This window comes from Kwoniella shivajii, chromosome 7 (assembly GCF_035658355.1).
Source record: "Kwoniella shivajii chromosome 7, complete sequence".
Lineage (NCBI taxonomy): Eukaryota > Fungi > Basidiomycota > Tremellomycetes > Tremellales > Cryptococcaceae > Kwoniella > Kwoniella shivajii.
Genome location: NC_085914.1, coordinates 558,823 through 575,839, shown reverse-complemented (window position 1 = coordinate 575,839; position 17,017 = coordinate 558,823). Strand labels below are relative to the sequence as shown.

At 44.5% G+C, this 17,017-nt stretch overlaps 5 protein-coding genes across 5 annotated transcripts; 2 read left to right on the top strand and 3 right to left on the bottom strand.

Moving 5' to 3' along the window:
• Window positions 1-168: 168 nt before the first annotated feature.
• IL334_005337 (uncharacterized protein) lies at window positions 169-1,472 on the top strand (the record flags this gene model as incomplete). The annotated part of the gene is made up of 10 exons (XM_062937050.1): window positions 169-171; window positions 233-300; window positions 381-449; window positions 519-536; window positions 602-732; window positions 817-889; window positions 970-1,010; window positions 1,103-1,173; window positions 1,254-1,348; window positions 1,451-1,472. The coding sequence occupies 10 exons, from the start codon at window positions 169-171 to the stop codon at window positions 1,470-1,472; spliced, it is 591 nt and encodes a 196-aa protein (XP_062793101.1).
• Window positions 1,473-1,643: 171 nt separating this feature from the next.
• IL334_005336 (uncharacterized protein) lies at window positions 1,644-6,449 on the bottom strand (the record flags this gene model as incomplete). Its single annotated transcript, XM_062937049.1, has 14 exons — window positions 1,644-1,655; window positions 1,715-2,065; window positions 2,138-2,438; window positions 2,495-2,793; window positions 2,846-2,984; window positions 3,058-3,179; window positions 3,248-3,986; window positions 4,060-4,256; window positions 4,307-4,581; window positions 4,637-4,913; window positions 4,979-5,415; window positions 5,472-5,556; window positions 5,607-5,783; window positions 5,844-6,449. The coding sequence occupies 14 exons, from the start codon at window positions 6,447-6,449 to the stop codon at window positions 1,644-1,646; spliced, it is 4,017 nt and encodes a 1,338-aa protein (XP_062793100.1).
• A 407-nt stretch (window positions 6,450-6,856) lies between these two features.
• On the top strand, window positions 6,857-10,560 carry IL334_005335 (uncharacterized protein; the record flags this gene model as incomplete). The annotated part of the gene is made up of 21 exons (XM_062937048.1): window positions 6,857-6,964; window positions 7,026-7,039; window positions 7,088-7,180; window positions 7,229-7,490; window positions 7,541-7,632; window positions 7,685-7,799; window positions 7,856-7,992; window positions 8,045-8,126; window positions 8,171-8,229; window positions 8,422-8,521; window positions 8,573-8,722; window positions 8,777-9,021; window positions 9,072-9,290; window positions 9,343-9,479; window positions 9,533-9,571; window positions 9,623-9,740; window positions 9,791-9,871; window positions 9,923-10,058; window positions 10,112-10,159; window positions 10,221-10,469; window positions 10,534-10,560. 21 exons carry the CDS (start codon window positions 6,857-6,859, stop codon window positions 10,558-10,560), a joined length of 2,511 nt encoding a protein of 836 aa, XP_062793099.1.
• A 1,669-nt stretch (window positions 10,561-12,229) lies between these two features.
• IL334_005334 (uncharacterized protein) lies at window positions 12,230-12,665 on the bottom strand (the record flags this gene model as incomplete). Its single annotated transcript, XM_062937047.1, has 2 exons — window positions 12,230-12,515; window positions 12,574-12,665. The coding sequence occupies 2 exons, from the start codon at window positions 12,663-12,665 to the stop codon at window positions 12,230-12,232; spliced, it is 378 nt and encodes a 125-aa protein (XP_062793098.1).
• Window positions 12,666-13,487: 822 nt separating this feature from the next.
• On the bottom strand, window positions 13,488-16,875 carry IL334_005333 (uncharacterized protein; the record flags this gene model as incomplete). The annotated part of the gene is made up of 10 exons (XM_062937046.1): window positions 13,488-13,853; window positions 13,927-14,118; window positions 14,189-14,478; window positions 14,605-14,648; window positions 14,710-14,740; window positions 14,843-15,449; window positions 15,505-15,973; window positions 16,028-16,328; window positions 16,390-16,664; window positions 16,733-16,875. 10 exons carry the CDS (start codon window positions 16,873-16,875, stop codon window positions 13,488-13,490), a joined length of 2,718 nt encoding a protein of 905 aa, XP_062793097.1.
• Between the last annotated feature and the right edge of the window lie 142 nt (window positions 16,876-17,017).

The window sequence follows — 17,017 nt, the reverse complement described above, 5'->3', positions numbered from 1 at the left end:
CTTACGTAATTACAAAGATATATGTCACGTGATTTAGCGGGTCATGCGATGATTTGCCGCTGAAAGTACGAGTAAGTGCAAAAGTTGAATTTAGACATTGGGTTGTTTTGGTCTTAAGTCTGTTCACACTACTCTATTCAACAACAGCGCATTACCGAAGGATCCAACATGGTGAGCTCCCAGAGATCGAATCATCCCTCGAGGTCCTCAGCTGATCTTCAAGGAATACTAGGGAAAGGCAAAGGTAACAAGGAAATTCGCAGCTGTTAAGCGGATGATCAAACCTTCTGATCCGAGATTGTACGTCTTCGGCCTTATTCAGCTTCTTAGCCATTGCCATGAAAGACTTGGAATTTAAGCTGATTCGATTGGTGATCTAGAAAAGAAAACGTAGAGAAAGCAGCTAAGAAAGCGGAAAAAGAGAAAGCTGCAGAAGAGAAAAAAGCAGTGTAAGCCATTGCAGTATTTCCTCATCGAGAAGAACGATATAGCTGACTGTGCTATTCTCCGTATCGTAGAGCACAAGTCTCATCATCGTATGTGCACATTCGGACTTTAACTGTCTGGAAATCAGAGTTTAGATTGATCAAGAATTCAATAGGTTGTTTTTATCGCATAATACAGATCTAGGTCCACCATATAGGATATTGGTAGATACGAATTTTATCAATTTCTCAATTCAGAATAAAATCGAACTGGTCCAAGGTATGATGGATTGTTTAATGGCTAAATGTGGGTATTCCATTTTCTACTATATAATATCGAAGACATGGGGATATGTAAGGATGAATAGCTGATCGTTTACTCCTTTTTTAGGTATACCAACTATCACAGATTGTGTTTTAGCGGAATTGGAGAAATTAGGTCCAAAATATAGATTAGCATTAAGGTGAGCTAGCATCTGTTTCAAGGATTGTATACTTTGCGATCTAGATAGCTGACGCGAACGATCCGAATAATACTCTATAGGATAGCGAAAGATCCTAGATTCGAGAGATTACATTGTGATCGTAAGTTCATCATTCACTTTTTATCAATCGAAAAAATAATCCCGTATAGAAAATAAGGCTCACGCTCAATTGATTGATTGCCTATGTGGTAGATTCTGGAACATACGCAGATGATTGTTTGGTGAATAGAGTAACTGTTCATAAATGTTATATAGTAGCTACTGTAAGTATCAACCTATTCTCAATTCATCTTAATCCCATTTTATTAGTCGAGCTAATAATTCAAAAAACAATAAACGATAGTGTGATAGAGATCTCAGACGAAGAATAAGAAAAGTACCTGGTGTACCTTTAATGTACGTTGTTAAAAGGCGATATCAGATCGAGAGATTGCCAGAGTGAGTATTTCGAATTCCCAATCTATTACGCTTAGCTTTCATCACTCATGATATCTCAAACATGCTGTCGAATGGAATGCTGATATCGGCCATTCACCATAGTGGTGGTGCTTCTTTCATTTAGATTCGACTGTTTCAGAGAGATAGAACTTTGTATGTATGTAAGATTTAATGCATTTCTAAGGCTACAAAGCATATGCAAAGTTGCATTATGGGTACATTGGATACACTTCACAAGATACAACATTATAGCAGAGTACGAAAAGCGAATGATTTGTATGCAGGGCGTTATGCTTTATTCCATTTTCTATCAAAAGCGAAATTATCAGCTACGTTGTGAATCCTGATTGTGACAAGGTAGCTCACCAAGATTTCTGATCCAAAAGCACCTTTAACCAATATTGCACTATTCCCTCGAATAATTTTTGCTTTTTTGCCATTCTTTTTCAAGCCTTGCTGCTCTGCTTCTTCTTCATCCTCTTTGGCCTTTACACCTAGGTTTTGAATCTGAAGCGGGATGCCATCTTTGACTCGATGAATATCTGCATCACCTTTCCTCAGTGTCTTTATCCACCCTTTTCCTTCCATCAGCTTCAGGAAATCATTCAATAAGGGATCTTGAGCTAGTGTCTTCGCAGAACCGAAAATGATCAATTTCTTCTTGGCTCTTGTGAAAGATACGTTTATTCGTCTCCAGTCTTTAAGTAAGTCACCGATCTGATTTGTGACAGAGTTTCAAGTCAGCTTGGAGTATTTGGTACACCTTATTTGCTGTGTGTTATCACTTACATTTCCATTCTCGTTCGATCTGACCAAAGAGATCAAAATACAATCCTTGTCCCTTCCTTGAGATTTGTCGGCTGTTAGGATCTCCACTCTAGGTAAAGAAGGTTTAAGCAGTGATGCGAGAAGTTTAATCTGTTGTCTGTACGGTGTGATTATAGCTAAATCCTCTTGATGTAGTCCGGAGGCCGTTAAAGCTATAGCAAGCTGTTGGACCAACTTTGCTTCAACCTCGTTCTGAACCAGATCTCCAACTCTAAAATCCGAAGCTGGCAGCATATCGGTGTCGATAAACATACATTTCGCGCTGATGCGAGATTCGTGAGCTTGCAAAATCCAACTAACTCAGATTGGGCAGCTTACCTTTCCTCAAGAAGCTGTTGTATCCAACATTCCTCTTTTCCTGTTTGGTGACAATTATTGCTGGTCTCGAACGTGTTGCTGCACTTTTGGCGAGACTTGAGTATGAGACCGCTGTTGGCAACTTGCTCATTACCGCATTTCAATTTACCTTCATATACGAGTCGATTTGAAAGTAACATGATATCTTCGTTCATTCGGTATTGCATACTAAGATCGCTTACTGCTTGAGGATGAGCTGATGAAAGTAATTTGAAGAGTGACACGTCTAATCCACCTCTGCGAGCTTCTGGATGCCGGACCTATGCGTATCTCATGATCAGTCACACTCAAGGGGACCCATACCAAACTCACGATAGGTGGTAATTGGAAATGGTCACCGACTAGCACAAACTTGTCCGCCATTCTTAGTGGACCTAGGCATGTCGGCAAAGTGATTTGTGAAGCTTCATCAACGATACAGTAATCGAACCTCCTCTTGAAGAACAGTGGACTATGGAAAACAAGCAATTTCAATCAGCTATCGGCTGCCTAGACAACAGACTGAAAGCTGATCTGGATCTCACTGGTCAATGGCTAGACAAGTGGCAGCGACAACAGGAGGATCCATCAATCGTTTTTCAAGCTGTTCCATATTAGTTGAAGTCTCCATGGCTTCGAGTGTTAGATGCTGTACATCCGGATGGACCTATCAATCGATCGGCGCGATGTACAACAATGAGCCACTTTCAACAATTCCATGACAGGAAGACTCACTTTATCGATATTACCCAGTCTCAAAATACCAAATTCAGCATTAACCAATTTCATCAAGATAGTATCCACAGCTGAATGTGTATAACTAGTTAATAAGACACTTTTGCCTCTTTCTACTAAGGATTTGATGATTTCAGCTATAGTAGTAGTTTTACCTGTTCCTGGCATTCCTAGTATCAATGAGTAATCTCTTGCGGTCATTACTTGCTTCATTGAGGTTTGCTGATCCACATTAAGGTGGTTTGGTATCTCTTCAGATAAAGGTGCCCAGGAAGGTTCGAATTCGGGTGTATCTAGATCTACTATCAAGCGCCGTCTTGATCCATCTCCATTTTTGGCGTAGAACAAGGAAGCGAGATTGTTTCTCATCCTCATCATCCCACTTGCCATCTCATCTTTGTCGATCCTGAAGACGACTTTACCGTCTCCCTCTGACAGAGCATGAGATCGACCAGTACGTTTCAGTAACGCTTCGACGTCGATAACATAAGTGACACCGATAGTCACGCTGTCTGCAGTCAAGTCAAGCACGAATCCTCTCGACAGACACAGCAGATCAGGTTCGATGGACAGTGAAACAGGGTCGCCTTTTGCGATATGTCCTGATAAAAGAGATATACCCGACACTTGAGTACCGGCGTGTGGAGCTCGGACGAATGTGTAGGCATGTCGATGGATCTTTGCGAGTGATTTTCCAAGATCATTAGAATAGGATGAGATGACCATATCGCTGAAGCACCTGCAAGCGATCCATAGTTCATCAGTGTTGATGAAAGTATGGTGGAGATGGACAGGAGAGCTTAGATACTCACCTTCCAGTCTTCTCCCTCACTTTAGCTGTCATCGTCCACAGCTGACTCCTATGCCTTCCTATGTCCTGTTCCTCCACTGTCAAGAGCGTATCCCACTTCTTGAAGAATTCGGCGTCTTTCTTGGTCATGTGACCTGTTTTCTCATCATACAATTCCGCAATGGGGTCTTCGGGATTAGAATGTACTCCTTCAATGGCCTGCATCTCTTGTAAACTAGAAGCCACGGGTTATCAGGGCAATAGCTTACCTTTCGATATAACATACAGCTATCAACTGCATAACAGCTTCGACATTCTTTGACATGATCGATTGTAGAAGGTAAGAAAGCTTCCTCAACGTCTTCTACTTTCTGCTCTATTTCGGCTGCAGAAGGAGGCTTAGGCAGACGACGTTTCTTGGAAAGCCAATCTGCTAATTCGTTTCTTGCGACGATCAACGCTCGAATTTCGTTTTGTTTAGCTTCGACGCGAAGGATAGAGTCGAGTTGAGAGTAATACAACAATCCAGCAGGTACAGGTACGCCTAAAGGAGCGTTCAATCTTTACCCTCGAAATGGAATATGGGGAAAGTGACGTACCATATCTATCTTCCATTAACAAAGTGTATAACATAGTTTGAGCTCTATGGGCCATCACACCTACTGACCGACCAGTTTTTATTTCCAGGGGAGCGACGTATTCTTCCGATTCATTGAGTTTCGAAGAATCACGGATGATCTTGGCTTGAACGGAAGCGTCAACTTTTCCCTTCAGACCCCATTTAGGAGACCAAATATCTTCTTCTACCTCATGAAGACCATTAATCGCTAACAAGCTGGGATTGTCGCCTGGCGAGGTGTGCAATTCTCCTTCACTCTATATATAGGAAGTAACCAATTAGTCTATAAGTCATGCAAAACCCAAGCCGGATCGCTACTTACTTTAGGATTCTCGCCCACCCATTTTTGGCCAAACACCTCGAATCCCCTTCCAGCTCTCATACCAACTTCTTCTCGAATATCCATCGTTCCCATCCCTGTGCTCCAAATCTCCATTCTTCGTTCCTCCTTTTTCAACTCGCCGTCCAGCCTACTGAACGTGCTATCTGCGTCGAAGGATTGTTCCACCAACGCTCCTTGCAGGAGACCATGTAGTAAGTTTCCGTATAATACCGGCTTTGTTGGCGGTCCGGAGGCTTTGATGAGGGTTTGCAAAATTGGTTTTCGCGGGCAAGGCATTGCATTAGCAATCGAGGTCATAGTGAGCATCAAGTCCGGATGGTGTATCAAAAAGGTAGCAGGGTCTTTTTGGGTGAGAAGTATGGGTGTGGTTGAACTAGGATTGGTAAGGATAGGAGATATGATGTTGATGATATCGTCTGCAACGAAAATCAGCTCTCACATATTTGTCAACTCATGCGGTACCTTAACATACTTTTCTTTATGTGCAAATTAGACCACTGATCTTTAAGGTGTACAACCCGTTTCATCTCGTTGTCCGTAGAAATCACGATCAACGTCTGCATTGTATATTAGCTTGGTGGCGTTATAGCTTTACGGTTAAGCTTACTTTGCCAAAAGATGTTCCGCCACCCGTGCCATCTTCGACGGTGTCCATTGAAGGTATGACGCCATCGGTGAATCTTAGACCTGCGGACACAGCAAGAACTACGAACCTTGCCCATGGCGTCGAGACATATCCGGGTGGAGGTGGCGGTCGAGCAGGATTAGGAATAGGGTATTTGACCTAGACAAAAGTTATTCCAGCAGACGTTTGGCAAAAGACTGGATCTCAATGTTCACTCACGACCCGCTTGGGAGATTCTAGCAGATCTTCCTCGAAAGCTGATAGATCGTTCAGATCAAAATCAAATTCATAAAGATCCTCGTCGGATAGTTGCAAACTAGGCTCCTCCTTTGAATGCGTGTCTTTGTCTTCAAGTTCGATTTTCCTTTTCAGCGCATTCTCCACTTTCACTTGAGCTTCTCTTTCAATCTTCTCTCTAGGTGATGACTTCGGCTCTTCTTTGATAAAAGTAGTGGTGAATGCAGATTTGGGTTTGATAGGTGACCAAGATATTCTTCGTTTCGTTGGAGAGCGGTTTACCTTCTTGACTGGCGATAAAGGTTCAAGTTTCACTTCTACATGTGGCAACCTTCGCTTTTGGTGTCGAGAGGGTGAAGCCTGGGATGTTCGATTCGATTTCGGTCTAAGAGGTGATGAACCTATCCCTTCGAACATGGAGGCATCTAGACCTGCCATCAAGTCATCCATCATTGCCTTTTCTTCTTTCACTGATACATGCTTAGATCCTGAAGCATTCTTAGGAGGCGATAACCGTGCTCTTTTCGACGATGAGATATTCTCATCTGTGCGAAGACGCGTCTTCGGTTGTATGGGTGTTGACGTCATATTGTTCTGTATTCACATCGATGGTTCAAAACCTATCCGAATTCCAGTGATTGCGGCAAGAAGTAGTGCAGGTGAAGTGCAGCCAAGCTAAGATTGTGGGATCGGGGTACAATATAAAGGTGAAGAAGAATTCGAGAAAGTATGAATTTCTAGTTTTGTAATGTTTTTGTGATGGGGTGAATATCAATCGCGTCAAACGCAACACCGAATCACAGACCACGTGATAATCAGAAGCTTATGTTTACGTAACTTTGTATCACAGCTCAACCTCCACCACAAAGGGTACCCCGCACAGATACTCTCTTCCAATGACAACAAATGAATACAGTTCTGGTTCATCTTTATCCCCTCATCGTGATAGACCATAACATCTAAAGGTTCCCATTGTAGACCTGCTGTACCTCACCATGTCACGAGCGGAGCAAACGGCCTTGTTGGCCTATCTGAATACTTTCAGAATATCGAAGCCTGTGACTACCTTCAAAGACCTATCGGATGGGAAAGCGTTGATGGAGGTGAGTAGCTATGACACTCACCAGCCAAATGGTCGATAGCTGACGCCTGTCCCCGACATAGATTATGGCCTCGATGTTGGTACCGTAGCGATAGATAAGACGGTGAGGCTGACTGTACAATAGTGACTCAACGCATTTCAAGATCGCTGTCAATCGCAATACAAGCATTCCAGCGTCCGGTCCATCTCAAGATTGGGTGTTACGTATGAATGCCTTGTAAGCTACATATGAGCATTGACCTTCGATTAGCTGACTGGTTCTCAGAAAACGCCTATACCGACTTCTTCTTTCCTTCCCCCTACCCTCCCCTCACGCTACTAATTTGTCATTATCAAATCTACCTGAGCCTCCATTCTCTACCATAGCTAAGGCCCCTTCGACACCTGAAGCTTTGAAAGGCTTAGCTCAGATCTGTCGACTCTGTCTCGCTGTAGGAGTCTGGGCACCGGGGAACGAGAAGGTCATAGAAAAGATTGAAGGCTTGAGGGAAAGTCATATGGCCGAATTGATGAAAAGTATCGAAGAGGTAAGTTGACTTCGAGTACATTTCAGGTGGAAGCGCTTATGAAGTTATAGGTGATGGCTACTCTACCCCAAGAAGAAGGATCAGAGGAAGGGATGAAGTCTCCTCTTGGCACTTCGCCTACCAAACAGTCGCCAGAATTTTCGTGAGATGACCTGTAAGCAAATGGCAATGCCCTAAACTGATGTACTGAATAGTCCACCTTTGTCTGGGATTCGACAAGAACGTGATAAACTTCTACAAGACAATGATGAACTTCGATTGAGGTATGAGAAAATGTTAGAACAGATTGAGGAGCTGACTGTGCGAATGGTGAGCTACATCCCTCATCACGTCAATTGTATCGTTGACAGCTAAGTAATATGCAGGACGAGGTCAAGGGAGAAAGAGATGATGCAGTTGAGCGATTAACAACCGCTAGATCAGATCCTTATGGGTCTGGCAATGGACTGAGAACCAGTCAGACAGCTGGAACAGCGGAACTAGCGAGTCTGCGGACGGATCTGTAAGTAAAGTTTTCGAACATAGTCAAAGTATTCACTAACTCAGTGTAACAGAGGCAAAGCAGAAGAAAACGTCGCTCACAGCGAAGCCGAACTGGAAAAGCAAGCTAGCCTCGTATCCGAATTGACAAAAACGGTAAGCGTCCAAGCATAGTGGCATGGAACTCACCGATATTCCAGGTGGAAGATCTCAGAGAACAAGCTGCTGAAGCTATCCAACTGCGTGATCAAGTTGATGAGTGAGTTGACTCCCTTAAGGTCTTCTCTCCCTTGCCCTCCTTGCTTCCCTCCCACCCCTCCCTCCTCGTTCCTCCGCTATCCTTTTTGCGATAGTCTTCCCCTCAGTCCTCCTCACCCCGAACCCTTTGTCATCTACATGACCCCTGCAGGTCGCCTCCCGTACTATGACGTATAACTGATATGTTGAGCAGATACAAACACGCTGCTGAACGTCTGAAGAAGTCCGAAAATGTCATCGAGAAATACAAGAAGAAGCTGGAAGAATCAGCTGGTCTCAGGAGGGAATTGAGAGTGAGTGAGGCTGTATCGTTTCGATTTCCGTACATTTACGCTTGAATACAGAACCTGGAAGACGAAAACTCCCAACTTGTCAATATCAATACATCCCTTGAAGCAGATTTGCAAAAAGCTGGATCATCCAAAAGTCTCATAAATATCTACAAGACACAGATTGAGTCGTTAGAGAAGAAATCAATCGAACAAGCGACCCAGGTAATCCTCCTCCTTTGATTGTGTTTATGATCAGACTAGGCTGACTATTCGCAGATCAATGATTTGAGCCACCAACTCGAGTTGAATCGCGCTGAGCTGGACGACGTATCGAGGGAGTATGAAAGGGATTATTCTCGACTTGAAGCTCAAGAAGAGCGGTTAAAGGAGATCGAGCTGGGAGGAACTGCATTGAAGCGACAAGGATCGGTATTGTCCGTGTCAGGAAATAAATCTACGTTAGATGACGAACTGGGCGCCGTTGACGATGATGATCAAGGGAGATTGAAGACTAAAACAGAGTCAGTAGGAGTTTCAAGACGATTGCGTTCATTAGCTAATGGCGGAATAGCCTGAGATTGAAAATTAGAGCCCTACACCGTGAGATTTCTGATCTACGATCTGGCACTGGTGTAGGAGAGGGTACGAAGATCGCTACACTCGAAACATTACTAGCGGATGCGAACAAAGCTAGAAATAGATACCAATCTGATTATTTGAATGAACATCGCTCACTATTAAGGTTGCAATCTACGTTAGAGCAGATACGCTCTGGACAGGGTGTAGATGAGTAAGCCGATGGATTTGACCAGCTGAAGAGTTGCAGCTGACTCATATTATAGGGCTCCAACAACAATTGCGTTGCGGGAACGGCTCCACGAGGTAATTGAAGAACGAGATGAGCTGTTGAAGAACAAACAAAGCCTGGAAGATGCTAGCAATGAATTGGAGAAAGAGCTTGCAACGGCAAGAACCGATTGTAAGTCTTACTTAGCAGTCAAACTTCGCCGAAATAGCTGATATCGTTCTCAGTGGGCTTGGTAAACAAAGATCAAAGGGAGATATTGGCTTGTGAGTCATGCAATCCGCGTAACGCGTATTCTCAGCTGAAATCGTCTCTAGCTCTTCGTGAGACTGTTAAAGCAGATACGATCCAGCTTGAAGAAGGGATATCTGTACTGAAAGAACAAGTGCAGGCTTGCAAGGAGAAAGATCATCAACATCTGGAGGATATCCAACAGTAGGTCACTATGTTAGAGTTTGGACACAGAGCTGATAGAATGGGAATAGGTTGTTACTTGAGAAAGTTGACCTGCAATCTGCTAGGATTGCCACCAAGGAAAAGGAGCTAGGGAAGGAGAAAGACTTCGGGTTAGCTGCTTCTTCCAACGACTTGTTCCGGGGTACTGATGGTGGATTTAGCGGTCTTCGAGCGTCTCTTGCATCGCAAGGCCTACCTCAAGAGGCTCAACTGCAGGTGCTTTCCTTATTAGCACAAAATTCTGATCTAGCTGCACATGTCAAGACCCTGGATGAGAAGCTGCACAAGGCCAAGTCGGTAAGCTAAAGAACTAGGCATGCTGTTTGGAGATATAGCTGATTTCCATTTAGTTCATTAAACAGCAGGATCAGTTGTTTAGAGAAGATCACGCCAACATGGTTTGTATTCTTCTTCCAAAATCTTGATTACGATTTGAGATTATGCTGACAAGTGATATAGGAATCGGGCAACTTGCACGAGGCTGCTAAATCGTATCAATCACGAATATTGACTCTGAAAGAAGATCTATTGAGAGCGAAGCAGAATACAGCAGCACTAGAAAATCGGTACAAGCTAGAACAAAAGCTTATGCTTTCCGCGTGGCATGATCTTGGACAAAGAACAATGCAAACGCACTTGTCGTCTATCGGAAATAAAAGACTACAAAAGCCTTTGGCCAATAGTTGGCTAGGAAGGCAAAGGAGGATGGTGAGTACAGCATTTTGACAGGGGTACACTTGCTTAGAAGCTAATTCGATGGGATCAAATCCAGCAAGAGGAGGCTGGATACACCAGATAGAATACTATGGAACGGGAAGAAACACATTACACGATATCATTGACACAGATTGTTTTGAAATTTAACAGCGGAGGTCAAAAGATAAGATAAAGTGATTAAAGTTGATTGGACTTTGCCACGGTTGCTTTAATCACCATGCATGCGCATGATTTCTGTTCTCCCTGGGCGCGACTTGTCTATTTCCATCTTTCCATCTTTCCATCTTTCCATCTTTCTTCCTCTTCTCCTCTTTTCTCTTCTTTTCTCTTCTTTTCTTTAGCATCTGTTTTCCGTGGACCTGCATGCTTGTACCTATATCAGTCATTCATCCTGCATACCTTCATACCCAGTTGTATCAGTCATTCATCCTACATACTTTCGTACCCAGTTTCAGCAGTATTAGCACCTGTACTGCTTTCGGTATTTGCACAAAGTAGTAATGTGGTCCAGTTGTGTAGTCTTGATTAGTATGCTGACTTCTGCCTCGCCACTCTCCACAGTCACTGATACATCCTACCTCTGACTGTACTTATCTCGTCTTTACTTACGAAAAGTCCCTAGCATCAAGAAGGACTTGTCCCCTGTCGAATCGAGATCATCTGCTATACCAAGATTGGCGGATATCATTTTCGCCGAGTTGATAACGTTATCTTTTTTGTTTCAACTCAGTCAAGAGGGATCTAAATGTACTCCTTGGTGGTACAGACGTTTTTTACACTCTCCTCGCTATTCCTGCAGTGAATATCTGTCCTCGATCCCACTGATACAGTAAACCTCAGGAGAAGTCCCTTTCGTTCGAATCTGAACTTGACAATCTTAACTTCCTTGTCATCATCTTCATCGCGTTCTGTACCACTCACGAATTACACCATTCACCATAACCTATATGATAAATTTAAGTCCAAACTACTATGCAAACTATCAAGGTGAAAGTTGATACTCAATATACTAATCATCGAACTCAGCAAAGCAATCACTTTTCCCTTAATCACTTCTGATCTCGTCAATCAAAGTTATTCACATCCATTCTCATAACCAAAGAGCATCGCTCTTCTTCGCTAATCTTATTCAGAAGCCAAATGCGGTGCTACATTTGGCGTAATCCCGTTGCCTCTTCGCTGTCATTTGATTGTTCTGAAGCAGGTGGTTCAGAGTTCATTATGTACTTGAACTGCAACATCAACTGGCTCAAGCACCTTATCAGCGTCAAATCAGCGAGAAGTACATTTCACACTAAAGTGAATATTCGTTACCCAATCGAAAAGTTATGAACGCTCTGGAGAAGTGTTTGAATGATACGATCAACAGCACCATGCACATACAAGATGAAGATCTCTGCAACAACTGTCAACGAAAGAGGAGTTCCCGTCACCACAACCAAAAGCTCAAAACTCTTACAGCTTTTGAGGCAAGTCTTCTTGGTGGTATGGATCCTGAAACACGACCAGAATCACAGTTATACAAGGCTACGAGAGGTTTAAAACAGCCTGGCTGACCAGCTGAAAAGCTTCTCTGGATACACTTTGTTCGAAGACGAAGATCAGGATGGACATGATGATCCTCGAAGCTGGAATTACCGACCAGCACGACCTGATCGCAGGTTCAATCCTGAGATTCCCTGCTTCATCTTGAAGGATTCTGCCTCTTCAAGCTGGGCTTGCTGCGTAGCAGGAGGTACGAGTCATTATCACTATGGTGCCATTTCTCGATCTGCAGGTGTAAGCAGAGATCCTCCTGAAGATATTAGTGGTGAGACCGAAGAAGCGAGCAAAGAAGATAAAGCTGTGTCGAGTGAGATTGCCAGAAGAGAAATTGATGTGGGTAGATGTGGAAGTGAAGATATAAACAAGTCCTCCAAGATCCCATAGCACCTAGTACCAAACTTCGTCGGCGCTTGACGTGTGATGGCATGAGGCATCTTGATTGTAGTTGGCTTGTCTCCAGCTACACCATCGGTAGAATTACCAGATTTGAAGCTGTGTTATAGGCAAGAGTCAGCTCAGCGGTCGACTGTAGTAGTGAGCTTGAACCTACCCGTGACTGAGCTTCAAATAGGAGGTCTTGATGAGTGCTATTGTAACCTGGCTGCTTCGATTTTCTGGGGTTTTTTTTTGACTGTCTTCCATCGAAGAATGAGCAGCCTTTTGTACGAGCGAAAATGCATAGATAACTAACGCCCTCTGCATGAAGCCGAGTACAGGCGAATCTACTTCATGATCTTCTCCTTCTCTTGCATGCACTAACGTTCTCTGATTCGCCCTGTGACAATAAGATTGACTTGGAACGATGAACGATGGATGATGAGGGAATATAGAAACGATGGAGAAGAGATGCTCGGGGTTTTCTACCCTATGGCCTCGTCGTTTCACAATAGCCGTGTTCCCTTCGAGGCGGTTCAAACATAAGGGAACAAAGTGTAGTCCGGATGTGATCAGATGACAGCTTGATGATAAGAGACCTTTTTGCGAGGAAGAGATGAGAACAACGTTGACCGTCTGACCGGTGAGCACAAATACAAGTCGTTTTGGCTGGTGCGACCCGTGATGAGGATATTGAAGTCTAGCTTCGGGGCTGCCTGACTGACAGTGTGACTATGCAAGAATTGAAAAACAGTTAACGCTTTGACACTTGACCGGTTAAAGAAAGACAGGTAACGCGAAGTGCAGATAGATATCTCTTAGTGGCACGATGCGGCAGAACTAGGTCCGAAATTATTGCTATTGACACTCGTCCAAATGGGTTGATGCTACTTTGCAGATCAGTTATTGAGCAATCGCATTCCTATCAATAGCCTCACAATGCTGACGGTCTTGGAAATTGCAGCGTTATTCCGATTTGGTAGAGTAGTAATGTTCAGAATCGTTTATATACATATCGGAAGCATATTATGGGAATAAGTACAAAGATATTAAATCAACTGCCAATTCAAACTAACTTATGTTCTACGTCTACTGTCTTCGAGCGGCATCTACTGCGTTGGTGTTTTGAGTGTGAGCACCTGGTTTGGTGTCAGGGTGATGTACACCGGTGACAGCAGGATGTTGGTTATCCAAGAGATCGAAAGCCTTGCTCTTCCAATCAGTACCTGAAGAGGCAAAGTCTTGAGTCTTGAACAATCTCTTGGCAGAAGACTTCTCGGCGGAGTGAGTGAGGTCGGGGTTGAGCTGTGATTCTCGGTCGGTAACGATCTTGAAAGTACCGGTCTTAGCGTCAGCCTCCTTTGCGGTTTCTTCAGCGGTTCTCTTCTTTCTGGCGTAAAGGTCCTTGAGAGCTTGAGTTCTGGTTGTCTCGTCGGATTGTTTAGCGTCATCAACCTAGTTACGGTTCTCATCAGCATGAATGTTTTCTTGTTTACTGATTTACAGAATATCGGCGTGTTGTACTTACTCGGTTTCTGATTTCAACAAGTTGGTCATCAAGGTGGCCGAGAGCAGTTCGCATGGCGACTTGAACGGCAGCAGTGATTGCCTTCTTGATAAGACCAGTAGCGATAGATTTGACGAACTTGTATAACAAGTCGTGTTTGGAGTCTCTGATGCTGAATTTCAGAGTGTCAATTTCAACGTTGACGTGGTTGACCTGTTAGACAACGTAGGGTCAGCGCACATCGAAACATCATAAGATGCGCGTAAAATCGGAAACAACTTACCTTGAAGACGGAGTCTCTTCGGTTGTCTACTGATTCCAACTCAACATCGATTCCGATACCTTTACCAGCGATGACAACATCTGCAAGACCGTGGTCAGAGATCTTAGGCCAACCAGACTTTCTTCGGAAAGCAAAGGCAACATCTCGAATATCAGCTTGAATTTGACTGAGAGAGAGTCTGAATCGGTGGTGATGCAGGTCAGGGATTTGCTTGTTGATGTTAGGGTAAGGGCTGAATCTGAAACTGTTTTGGGCTTCGAGGAAAATGACATTGGGGAAGAGGTTAGGACCTACGAAAGAAGAGTCAGTGAGGTCACAAGCAGGAAGGAGAGAAGATATGGTCGGAAAAGGTTACAAATCGAGCAGGGAAACAGGGAAGTGCCCGAGTAGCAGGACATGCAGGAAGTTACACTTACCACTAAGAACAAGGTTCTCGATTACCAAGTCAATTTTATCGTCACTAGCGAATCAGAGGGCGTAAGCGCATGCAAAAGAGGGAATAGATGATGAAGAAGACTCACCTGTACTCGGCTCGAGGAATGGGGACGTAACCTGATGAAGGAAGTCAGCGGAAGTGCCACAACGCGCGCGAGTATGAAAGTGGCAGTGGGGATTAGGCGATATGCGCATGCTGGCATATGAATATTAACTCACCGATTTGGCTGATGAAGGTTGGAAGCAAGACGCTTCGAACATCGTTCCAGAGCTTGGGTTTGAAAGTGAGGTTACCTTCGGAGTTGAAAAGCAAGTCCTTGAATAATCTCTTCAAGTCTTCACCGAATCGTCTGTTGAGGGGATCATCGTTGAATGAAGTGAACCAAACTTGGATCTCATCGAAGAGTGTCTCTTGGTGACCCTTGTATTTGTCGGTGAAGAATGATTTACCGTCTTCTTTGAGTTGGGTAGCTTCTCGGTCAGACTCGTCTTCAAGGATGTATCCGGGCTCGAGGAGAACTCGGTGGACGTAGTCGTTGAGTCGAGTGAAGTAACCTCTGAGACGCTCATCGTTTCGAGCATCAGAGTAGATTTGATCAAGCGCATCGGTGATGCCGTCCATTGATCGACCATTGGCGAATCTCTCGAGGAGAGTTCGGAATTTGAGAGTGGAGTCGCTGATTGAGGGGTCTTCGGTGATAGCTTGAGCAGATCCTACACCTTTGTTGGCAACGTGTTTGGCGTGACCTTGGTAGTTCTCAAGGGTGTCGAGGAGCCATGAGATGGCTTCTTGGTAGTCTTTGTGTTCTTGGCATTCAACAACGACCTATAAGAGTTCATAAGCAAGGTGAAGCAGAACTACCAGAAAATGAAGCACTTACCTTCTTCAATCTGTAGATGAATTGATCTCTTCGCTCTTCAGGAAGTTGCTCCTTGAAGAATTGCTTGGTGTCTTGGAGAGCGTCGGAAGCTCGGGCTCGGTGCTCTTCTGGGATTCTCTCTTTGAGTTGGTTGACCTTTCCTCGAGCGGCATCCTTAGCTTGCTCTTTGTCAGCACCGGTGTCTCGGTTGACGTTACCACCTTGCGTGTCGACGTCACTGGGGGTCTTCTCGTTGGCTCGGCCAAGAACTTGGTCCTTTTGAGTGGAGTAGGAAGCGTTGGGGTCTCGAGCGTTGTTGAGATCGGCAGCGTGACCACGGGCGGCATCCTTGGCTTCACCAGAAGATGGAGTGTTTCGGTCGGCTTCAGCTTTCTTCTCATCCTTTTTGGCCTTGGCCTCCTCCTTCTTCTCTTGAGCTTTGTCGTAAACGTGACCAGCAGATCGAGCGTTACCGTCGGTGTCAACAACCCTGGGATAACTATCAGCAGATGACTGGGAAAGGAAACAGTGTAATGATACTCACTTGGCATCTCTAGGATCGTCTTTAGGGTTGTAACTTATTTGAGCACCGTTAGGGCCCTTGACTTGGAGCTCAGGAGTGTCGTTGGGACCGAGTCTTTTTCCGTCGGCACCGATCCATTCCTTGGAAGGGGCTTCTTGGTCAACATTGTCAAGTTGCTCTTGGTTTGGTCGGGCTTTGTCGGCAGCCTTGGCAGCGCCGGTAGCGAAGATGTCTCGGCCAATGATTCCGAAATCGTTCAAAAGCTTTCGGGCTTCAGAGTTGGTAAGGAAAAGAGTGATGAGGACTCGGAGGTGGGCAGCGGCTGTCAGGAAACGATCAGGTTTAGCACGATGCTCGAATCGGAAGCGGAGACATCTACACACCTTGGTTGGCATCGGCTTTGGCATCACCTTTTGATACGGGAACGACACCACTTTGCTTGGCTCTGGTAGCATCACCAGAGTATGATGACCAGACGGCATTTTGGAAGAGCTCATCGTCGTTCTTTTCAGCTACAATAGCTCTGAGGGTCTCGATGATGTCTCGGAAGTCATCAACAAGGACTCGTCCTTCAGGTGAAAGCTTGTTCAGTTGAACAGGGGAGTGAGATACACCGTATGCGAGGACTTTGTCGATTTGGTGGTTGTCAGGGAGACGTCTGGAAATCTGCAGGTCAGCACGATGCACGAATGTATTCCCCACCATCGGTGTGAAACGCGAACTTACCCATCTCGGAAAGCCTCGAATACACCCCATAGTTTCAATTTCCTTTGGATATCAGCTTCAAGCTCTGCTCCTGAAGCGGCGGTTGTGACACCCATCCTTGAAGGATGGGCGCTGATTTCTGTATGTGTTGCTGGTAAACTCATATTGGCTAATCTGAGTGGCGTTTTCACGTATATAAAGATCAGTCCTCGCTCTTCCTAATGATCGGACATGCGGAGGTGGCAGGGGATACTCACGGCTACAGTTATATATTAAAAAAACAAATGAATCACTTAGTTGCTCTGA